This window comes from Cibotium barometz, chromosome 41 (assembly GCF_041138505.1).
Source record: "Cibotium barometz isolate CiBa-2024 chromosome 41, ASM4113850v1, whole genome shotgun sequence".
NCBI classification, from domain to species: Eukaryota; Viridiplantae; Streptophyta; class Polypodiopsida; order Cyatheales; family Cibotiaceae; genus Cibotium; species Cibotium barometz.
Genome location: NC_141086.1, coordinates 20,827,006 through 20,837,569, shown reverse-complemented (window position 1 = coordinate 20,837,569; position 10,564 = coordinate 20,827,006). Strand labels below are relative to the sequence as shown.

Genomic DNA, 10,564 nt, shown 5'->3' with positions numbered 1-10,564 from the left:
AACAATATGGCAAACGGCTACATGATTTTGAAGGTTTGTCTATTCATGATAGATCAAGTGTAGCTACTATCAACAATGGTTTGCTAATGGAAGAGATGATGTTTGATTCAGTTCAATAGGCTGATTTGTCTATATCCATGAAAGGAGTCTAAGTAGTTGTCAATCAAGAGTATTTGATACTATCCTTGAGGCTGTTGCTTTGAACAATGGTGGTGTTTTTTTCCTTGATGGACCAAGTGGATGAGGCAAAACATATCTTTATAATTTCTTTCTATCTCAATTACGTGGAGAGAATCAAGTTATTTTGGCATGTGCATCGTTCGGAATCGCTGCACTGTTACTATAAAATGGTCATACAGCACACTCACATTTCAAAATCCTATTGGTTCTCAATGCTTCTTCTAGCACATTTAGTATCAAAGGTAATATCCCATTGGCTAAGGTGTTGAAGCTTGCAAGGTTGATCATTTGGGATGAGGCTCCAATGATGCACTGCTATGCCTATGAAGCATTGGATAGGATATTAAAAGACATTATGTAAAGTGATATTGTGTTTGGTGGGAAAACTATGCTCTTTGGTGGTGACTTCAGGTAAATCTTACTAGTTGTTGGCAAAGGAGTCACGTGAGGATATTGTTGATGCAACATTATGCCGGTCATACAATTGGAGATATGTGAATGTTTTAAAGCTCACCCAAAACATGCAGGTCAGACAAAGTGCATATGATTGTACAAAACTAGAGTTTGTCAAATGGACTTTACAAATTAGAGATGGCTCTTTAGGCCATCCAAACAATCAAGGTAGAGTGGTTATTCCACCACAAATGTTGATCCATGGAAACTCCCTTTTGGGTTTGGTTGAATGGGTGTACAAAGATGTTTAAAGAGTGGAGGATTATGCATGCTTCTTCAAAGACCGCGTTATTCTTCCGCCACAAAATCTAGAGGTCAACGAGATCAATGAACTAGCCTTGAGTGCATTACCCGGTCCCGAAAGAGAATACCTTAGTGTAGATACGATTGTTTCGTCTAAGAATTACAGAATATTGTATCCAATTGAGTACTTAAACTTGAATAGTTTGAATTCAGGTGGTGGGGTACCCACCTCACAACTTGCTTCTAAAGAGGAATGCTCCTATCATGCTGCTCTATAATTTGGACCCTCGACGCGGGCTTTGCAATGGTACCAAACTAATATGCAAGCAATTTCACTCAAAGGGGATATAAGTAGAAATTATTACAGGTACAAACATTAGAGACATGGTCTTTGTTCCTAGGATAACATTCATACCAACTATGCTTGAATTGCCGTTTGACATGAGAAGGAGACAGTTTCTTGTGAGGCTAGCTTTTGGTATGTCAATAAATAAGTCCCAAGGACAAACGTTGAGTATGTTGGGACTTTATTTAGCCACACAAGTATTCACACATGGACAGTTGTATGTTGCTATGTCACGTGTTAGATCATCTGATGCAGTGAAAGTGTGTGTAAAGGATATTGTGAAACATGAAAGCAAATAAAAGGTTCAAACGAAGCCTACACAGTCAATGTTGTCTACAACGAGGTATTGCAAATGGCATGCAAAAGAATGTAAATGTAATCTATGGCAAAAAGGTAAAGAGTGAGATATTGATATAGCAACCTACAAATGGCAGAGACTCACATTCCTAGATATCTCTGTATCAATCAAGTAAGAAAGGAGAATGCTTGCAAAGATGTGGCATGTGCTATCTATGTTGTCTTTCTGTAAGTGTACATGTTTTTAAGTTGATTGATGTTTCTTTTAGAATGATAACTATTTTATTGTGATGTGAAGACATGAAGTTTAATAGGAGTTGGATGGCTAAATTCCTTCAATTTATCTCACAATGGTAGTACCCTTGCCGGTAATATTGAATTGATATGTATAAATCTATTTACATTGTGTGGATTAAATGGCTGACATTGAGGTAAAGCCACCATACAGATCCACAATATGGAGTGCCCCATCTATTGTTCAAGGGGATGGTTCAAATTGTTGATATGGTTGGAGGGGCTCGGTGAGTTCATGTTTGTTTTTTTTTTAACATTTGGGTAAGTAAATGCTTTGCTTTTGACTTGCTTTCATTTACAGTGGCTTTATTTATTTTTCTTGCTTTACTTGAAATATTGAACGTTCCACAGAGAGAGAGAGAGAGAGAGAGAGAGAGAGAGAGAGAGAGAGAGAGAGAGAGAGAGAGAGAGACTAACCTCAAAATCTTGATTTGATATCACAAGTATATTTCTTACCATGGCTGTGGAAATGAGATCATTTACATTTATTTATGGTAATGGATAAGATATTGAAGGTATCCTTCTTAACGTTCGCTATAATATAGTCATCATTGTTTACCATAATCTATTTAATTTTCATGGTTCAATTGTAAACCCGCCATTTTGGGAAGGACAAGCAACATTATCTCTAAGAATCAAACTATTAGAGAGCACATATATATTACGGTATGAAAACTAGCTTTTATGTTTTATGTCAATAAAAATTATTATTGATTTTTTTTGCAATAGGGAATATCTTTATTTTTTGGAACCTAGATTATTGCCAGGTTTGTATGGTCGTGACACTTACAATAACGATAGTTTTGGGCTCCTTGGAATTTACCAGCTAAGATTGCATAAGATTGCGGATCATCTTCATGTAAATGTAATGTTTGTAGACTATGGAAAGCCTAATAAGTTAGATTTTCGGTGCGGCACTGGAAATTACAGAATATTCCGCTTTGCTGTCTACAAGCTTGTTAAAATGCCATTCATCTCAAATGTTGATCCACCGAATGAGTTTTGTAAGGTTTTATCGTTTTTCTTTTTCTCGGCATAAATTATAGCTAATGTTATTATCTTAAATATATATTTTTAGATAAATGGAGGCAAGGAGTACATGCTTCCAAGGAGAGATTGTTTTAATGCTTGCTCATGTGTGTTAAGATTGTCAACACTATATTGGGTTGGAATGCTAGATGTATATTTATGCTAAGTTTGGTACTTTATTCAAAGAAATGTAGGTGCTTTATATATGGCAGGCATGGTGTGTATATATATAGGTTGGCAAGTTGAGGACCATGAGGCCCAAAATGGGCTTCAAATATAAGGCTTATCTCTACCCACCCCCCAGGACGACCCTTTTGTTTTTATGCATGCAAGAATACTCTTGCCCGTTAGGGGACGGGTCGTGCCACTACGTACGGGTATAGGTGTGTGAGTGTGTAAATAAGTGCGTGTGTGTGTAGATATATGTATGCTATGTTTGTACTTATGTATGTCTAGAGATAGATAGATATTGTTCATATGTATGGGTAGTCTATGTGAGTACCATGTACACATATATGTGCAAATATAGACTATTTACCCACTTATATATGCATTTACATAAGGATAAGTTAAATATGCATATACATGTATGTATACTTGATTGCTTCTATGCATGGGTACATATGGATGTATAGGTATATTGTTATGTGTGTATGTACACACACACACACACATATGAATGCGTATATTAATGTATATATGTATGTGAACATATAATATTTATAAAAACATAAATATGTGTATTTGTATGTAGGCATATATGTGTGTGTATGTAAATATGGATAGACATTGTAGATGTATGTGTATATGTATATATGCTATATATGTGTGCCAGTTCCTAAAGTATGCATGTATGTGTGTATGTATATGCATCTCTATATTATTTTATCTCCGTATGTATGCATACACAGAATTGCATGTATATATATTTAAATATGTGTGTGTATATTTTGGCCAGTCAATAGCTTTTGCATAAGCAAAGAGATTTTGTGTGTGTGTATAAACATGAGAGAGAGAGAGAGAGAGAGAGAGAGAGAGAGAGAGACATGTCCACAACTATCTTCAAATGTAAGGCCTACTCTATGGTATCCAAACCTCTCATGTGCGGAGGATGGGGGCTGGGTTGTCTCTTCACAAAGTTGTCTTTTTTAATGGTGTGCTTAGCTCAACCTCGTGGGAGACGAGTCTCGGGGCTAGTATTTTGAAAATTACTAAGGATGTTCATTGTGAAAATTACTAAGGATGTTCATTGTGAAGGCCCTAAGGTAGGGACAAAATTGCAAGGTTACCAAAAATGGGAAAAATGAGGAATATACTTTGAAATTGGAAAAAGGATATTTTGGTGGGGGGTGTGTGTGTGCCAGGTGGAAGGAGAGGGGTGAACCTTCTGTACGTTCCGCTAGAGCACTTTTGGCAGGGCCCACGCCTTTGTCTTCTTCCTACAAATCGCAGGAGCAGAGAGCAGCCAACTTCAACTTCACTCAATGTACTGAGCGGCGCTGTTTGTCCGTTAGCGTGTCGAACCTCTCCCTCTGCCTCTCTTCCGTCAGCTCTCCGCCTCCCCTTCCGTCGTCGTCAAGCGCCTTGGGCGTATCCCACCACCTCCTCTGCCCGCGTACGAGCTGCTCCCTCTCGAACAAAACGAGAGAAAATGCAGCCCTCCATCAAACCCTCCCTCCTGCACCTCCTCCTCCTCCTCTTCCTGTTTGCTCCTTCCCTCCACCCCCCCTCTTCCGCCCGCGCTTCCTCGCTTCCCAACGACGCCTCCTCCCTCCTCTCCGCCAAACAGCAGCTCTCCGACCCCCTCCGCCTCCTCTCCAGCTGGTCTGACCCCCTCTCCGTCTGTACTCTCTGGCATGGCGTCGCCTGCGACGCCCAGCAGTCTCGCGTCACCGTCCTCTCCCTCTCCAACATGAGCTTGTCCGGTCCCATCCCTCCTCCCCTCGCCGCCCTGTCCGGCCTCATCACCCTCGACTTGTCCGCCAACTCCTTGTCTGGCCCTATCCCGCCCAGCCTTTCCAACCTCTCCTCCCTCCAGAACCTCTTCCTCTACTCCAACCGCTTGTCGGGGCCGCTGCCCGACAACCTCAGCCTCCTCTCCTCCCTCAAGGTCCTCCGCATTGGCGACAACCCGTTTTCGGGCTCCATCCCGGCCTCGTTTGCTCAGTGGCCGCGCCTGCAAGTACTCGGCCTCGCCTCCTGCAACCTCTCCGGCGCTATTCCGCCCGAGCTGGGAGGTCTCTCCAACCTCACCATCCTCCGCCTGGACGGCAACTCTCTCTCAGGAACCATCCCTCGGGAGTTTTCACACTTGTCCGCCCTCACTGTGCTCCAGCTTGAGAACAACAATCTCACAGGCCCAATACATCCAGAGCTTGGCAAGCTAACCCAGCTCACAGACCTCTCTCTTTACACCAATTCTCTCACTGGGTCCATACCACCCCAGCTTGCCAATTTAGCCCTCCTCACCAACCTTAATCTCAAAGAAAATCAGCTTAGTGGGCTAATCCCCCCAGAATTAGGCAGCTTAAGAAATCTAATTGTGCTTGATCTTTCTGTTAACAATCTCTCTGGCAGCATCCCACCATCCCTTGGAAACCTCTCTAAACTAATCTTTTTAGTGTTAAGGAACAACAGCTTAGCTGGGCCAATCCCCAAGAGCATAGCCAACATGTCTTCTCTAAAGCATCTCTTTGCTTCTAATAACACTCTCTCTGGCAGCATACCTAGTGAGCTGATCAATTGCAAGGCCCTAGAGCAGTTAGCTTTGGACACTAATAAGCTTAGTGGTAGCATCCCCCCTGAGCTGGGTTACCTCACTAATCTCACTGATTTGTTACTGTTTAACAACACACTTAGTGGAAGCATTCCTCCTTCATTGGGCAAATTGAGAAGATTACTCGTTCTTGCTCTTAATGGAAATGGGCTCACAGGACCCATCCCACCAGAGCTTGGCCAGCTCAATAATCTCAAGGATTTCTATCTCTACACCAACAATCTGAGCGGTCCAATTCCGCCAGAAATCGGCGACTGTGTTTCACTAGAAGAGATAGATTTCTTCTCTAACCATCTCTCAGGCTCTATTCCACCCACATTTGGCCAACTGAAGGCTCTGAAGTGGCTCCATTTAAGAGAAAACAATCTATCAGGTGGAATACCCCAATCATTGGGGTATTGCAGCAGCTTGAAAATGCTTGACTTGGCATCCAACTCATTGACAGGTGGCATTCCAAGCACACTTGGCATGCTGAGTCAGCTCAGCATCTTAATGCTCTATGAGAATTACCTCACAGGGCCCATTCCATCTGAATTAGTGAAATGCCAGAGCTTGCAGAGGGTGAATCTCTACAACAATGGACTAAGTGGGTTTATACCAGGGTTAGGGGCTAATGGAGGGCTAGTTTTGCTTGATTTAACCAATAATTCACTTGAGGGCCCAATACCCAAGGAGCTTGGAGGATCAACAGGCATATTTAGGCTAAGGCTTGGGTATAATAAGCTCAATGGAAGCATTCCACCTGAGCTGGGTAGCATTTCTAGCTTGGGTCTCTTGGATTTAAGCTACAATAGCCTCACAGGGCAAATCCCATCTGAGCTCTCTAAATGCAGCGTGTTAATGCAGCTCTTTCTTGACCATAACCAATTATCAGGGCCAATCCCTTCAAGCTTTCAGTACCTTGCTGTCTTAACCAGGCTTGATCTCTCATTTAATAGTGGGATTAATGGTAGCATACCTCAAGAAATGGGCAATTTATCAAAGCTTGAGCTCTTACAATTAGGTGGAAACCAGTTATCTGGGTCCATACCCATGCAATTGGGCCATCTCTCTCAGCTCACTACACTAGACTTGCAAGGCAATGTACTAAGTGGACAAATACCTTCATCTCTGGGCTACTTAAGTAAGCTCTTGGAGCTTAGATTATCTCAAAATTTGCTATCAGGGCCAATCCCTCCTGAATTGGGCCAACTATCTAGCCTACAAGTTGTTCTGGACCTTAGTTTCAATCAATTATGTGGGCAAGTCCCTCCTTCCCTTGGCAACCTTAGAGTCTTACAAGGCTTAAACCTGTCAAACAATGAGCTCACTGGTGACCTTGGAGATGTCATTGCCTCACTTCCTAGTTTGATTACCCTTAACGTGTCCAACAACATGCTTAGTGGGTCAATCCCGGTGTCGGTTTCGAAGTTTCCCCTCAGCTCATTTACAGGCAATGCAAGGCTTTGTGGTGAACCTCTTGTGCAGCAGTGTGAAGCAGCAGCTAGTACAGAGGGTGAGACTCTGTCAAGTGGGCAGTTGGCAGGCATTATAGTGGCTGGTGGGTTGCTAATGGTGGCCTTCCTTCTCCTCATAATCACTCTGCTTAAAAGAAGGAAAAGAAGGCAATTGAGCTCACCTTTGATTGTAGAGGAGCATAGCTTTCCTAGCAAGAGAGGCTTCAATTGGACATTCAATGAAATCATGGAGGCCACAGATGAGCTAAATGATAGCAACATCATCGGCTCCGGTGGGTTCGGAACCATCTACAAGGCTGTGATGAGATCAGGCCAAGTTTTGGCTGTGAAGAAGGCATGCATAGCAGACGAGGATTCCATATATGACAAGAGTTTTATGAGGGAAGTTGAGACATTAGGGAAGATAAGGCACAGGCATTTGGTCAAATTGATTGGGTTCTGTTCACACAAAGGTCTTAATTTGCTTGTGTATGAGTTTATGCCAAATGGGAGCTTGTGGGATAGGCTGCATGGGCAGCTAGCTAAGAAGCTTTCATGGGAGGACAGGTTCAAGATTGCAATAGGCATAGCAGAGGGCATTGCTTATCTGCACCATGATTGCCGGCCAAAGATCATTCACCGCGACATCAAGTCGAGCAACATCCTGCTCGACTCTGAAGGGGAAGCCCATGTTGGTGATTTCGGGCTTGCTAAGCATGTGGATGCATCAAGGGTGACCCAATCTGCCTCTATGATCTTTGCTGGCTCTTATGGCTACATTGCCCCTGGTAAGCTTTCCTAACACATGATCTAGCATTGTGTTTGCTTAGGCTTTCATTGATTTTCCCCTCTTCTCATGTGCAGAATATGCCTACAGCATGAAGGCCACAGAAAGAAGTGATGTATACAGTTTTGGGGTGGTTCTAATGGAGCTAGTGTCGGGCAAGTTGCCGGTCGATCCGAGCTTTCCGGAGGGCATGGATATGGTCACTTGGGTGAGGTCTTGTTTGGCATCAAATGACAATGTGAAAGCCATAATCGATCCAAGGATTGGGAAGCTTACAGAGGGAGAGAGGCTGGAGGTGCTACTGGTGTTGAAATTGGCGATACAATGCACTAGCAGTCAACAAGTAATACATTACTTAGTTTGTTTATGTGTGTGGGTGTGTGTGTCTGTGTGTGTGTGTGAGAGAGAGAGAGAGAGAGAGTGTGTGTGTGTCTTTTAACATCATTGCTTAGTTTGTTTGTTTTTGTGTGTGTGTGTGTGTGTGTGTGTGTGTGTGTGTGTGTGTGAGAGAGAGAGAGAGAGAGAGAATGAATCTTTTTAACATCATTGCTTAGTTGGTTTGTTTGTGTGTGTGTGTGTGTGTGTGTGTGTGTGTTTGTGTGTGTGTGTGTGTGTGTGTGTGAGAGAGAGAGAGAGAGAGAGAGAGAATCTTTTAATATCATAGCCAAGCAACCCAACCACATATGATGAATATGCGCGGCACTGAAGTGCAGGGAATGGGACTTGAACTCAGGATGAGCTCAAAGAGAGAGAGAGAGAGAGAGAGAGAGAGAGAGAGAGAGATTGAGATATTTTGGATGTGTTTAATTATTTTGTTTTCTGTTTTTTCTTCTCAAGGCTGAGAGACCCAGCATGAGGGAAGCTGCTGACAAGCTTGATCAAGCAAAGAGGCAGAGCAGGTGCTTGAGTTCTGATGAGAGCCTATCCAAGGCCTTGATAGGCAGAGAGTCCCTCTTGTAAGGAAAAGATTATAAAAATAGCACTGTTTTGTGCTTTCAGAACAAACGGTCTAGCTCACTACCATCACCACCACCTACATCCACTTTTGTACACAATTTTGCAGCATGAAATCAGGCCTCAATCAAGATAATTCTTAAAGAAGAAAGATTGTGTTGGGCAGTTACCAAAATGCATGCATGCATGTATCATGTATCATGTATCATGTATAAATGTATGTATAGTTTTATATGCATATAACTAGCACATGATGAGCATTAAGTACCTAATTTTTTTGAGTAGATGATGGTCATTGTGGTCACTCAAATTTTATGCAATTTGTAGAAATCAAGAGCAGATTTTGAGATGATGGTGGTGGTGGAGGCTGGTATGATGTGTGTGCTTTTTTTAAATTTCATTAAAAAATTTTACGAGAGGTCGTTCCATTATTTTAATTGCACATTATGGTGTGAGAAGGGAAAGGAAGAGGGGGGAGGGGAGGGGGATTTGAACGTGTGTCCGGAAGGCAAAGGAGTAACACTCTACCACCGGGCTATTGTCAAAGGCGAAGCCTATATCCTTGCTTTGCTTTGGCCTACTAGGCCTGGCTATGCGCCCACACAATAGCCCACCCATGTGTGCTATTGTGTGGGCTATTGTGTCCGGAAGGCAAAGGAGTAAGGCTCTACCACTGGGCTATTGTCAAGGCCAAGCCTATGCTCTTGCTTTGCTTTGGCCTAGGCTTGGCTATCTGCCCACACAATAGCCCACACAAAAGCCAAGCCTATGCCCTTGCTTTGCTTTGGCCTAGGCTTGGCTATGTGCCCACACAAAAGCCAAGCCTATGCCCTTGCTTTGCTTTGGCCTAGGCTTTGGCTATGCGCCCACACAAAAGCCCACACATGTGTGCTATTGTGTGGGCTATTGTGTCCGGAAGGCAAAGGACTACGGCTCTACTACTGGGCTATTGTCAAAGCCAAGCCTATGCCCTTGCTATGCTTTGGCCTAGGCTTGGCTATGCGGGCACAAAATGGCCCACTCATGTGTGCTTTTTTTTTTTTAATGAGCTTTTTCATGCAAAGAAGGGTGTGGGGGGTGTGTGTGTGTGTTTTTCATGGCTAGTTTTATGTATTCATATAAGTAGCACATGATGGGCATTGAGTGCCTAAACTTTTTGAGAAGATTGGTCACTCAAATTTAGATGTAATTGGCAAAATCGAGAGCCAGGTGATGATGGTGGAGGCTGCTATGATGTGTGTGCTTTTTGATTGGTGAGCTTTTCCAGAGTGTGAGTGTGTGTGTGTGTGTGTGTGTGTGTGTGTGTTTCTATCACAACGAGAAAAGCTAGCACAACAACCTGACAGTTGAGTTTGATAAACACTCGACTAGGTTGATTATACGGGGATCCTCATGGCAGCCAGTGGGTCCCCCCACAGGCTTCCTGACACATGTCACATCTCCCATTGGCAGGCAAAATATATAAAATTTTCATTCCTCACAAAATGCCAATTATTTTTCCCCCCACAATGATTGATTTGCAGAATAATTAGTTTTTAATAAAGCCCAATAATTATTCTTAATGTGCGTCATTATCAACCTCGTGACGCGTGGCAGTCTCGGGCTGGTTTTTTGGGTTTTTTTTTTGGGAAATGCAATTTCCAATCGAGTTTTTATTCTATGTACGATTTTTAAATCAATGCTCTTTTAAATTTGACTGCTCGTGTGGCTTAATTATTCATTTTGAAAATAAATATTATATGAAATGTTATTCCTCAAGGGTCAATTTA

The 10,564-nt window shown here is 42.7% G+C and overlaps 1 protein-coding gene across 1 annotated transcript; it reads left to right on the top strand.

Moving 5' to 3' along the window:
* Window positions 1-4,320: 4,320 nt before the first annotated feature.
* On the top strand, window positions 4,321-9,041 carry LOC147614765 (uncharacterized). The gene is made up of 3 exons (XM_086780100.1): window positions 4,321-7,842; window positions 7,919-8,184; window positions 8,679-9,041. The coding sequence occupies exons 1-3, from the start codon at window positions 4,494-4,496 to the stop codon at window positions 8,799-8,801; spliced, it is 3,738 nt and encodes a 1,245-aa protein (XP_086636226.1). The 5' UTR covers window positions 4,321-4,493; the 3' UTR covers window positions 8,802-9,041.
* The last annotated feature ends 1,523 nt before the right edge of the window (window positions 9,042-10,564 follow it).

Excerpts from the sequence above, each read along its gene's own strand:
- LOC147614765 (XM_086780100.1), top strand. The coding sequence starts at position 4,494 with ATGCAGCCCTCCATCAAACCCTCCCTCCTGCACCTCCTCCTCCTCCTC. Across the intron at positions 7,843-7,918 it reads TTATGGCTACATTGCCCCTG|AATATGCCTACAGCATGAAG; the intron begins GTAAGCTTTCCT and ends TCTCATGTGCAG. Across the intron at positions 8,185-8,678 it reads AATGCACTAGCAGTCAACAA|GCTGAGAGACCCAGCATGAG; the intron begins GTAATACATTAC and ends TTTCTTCTCAAG.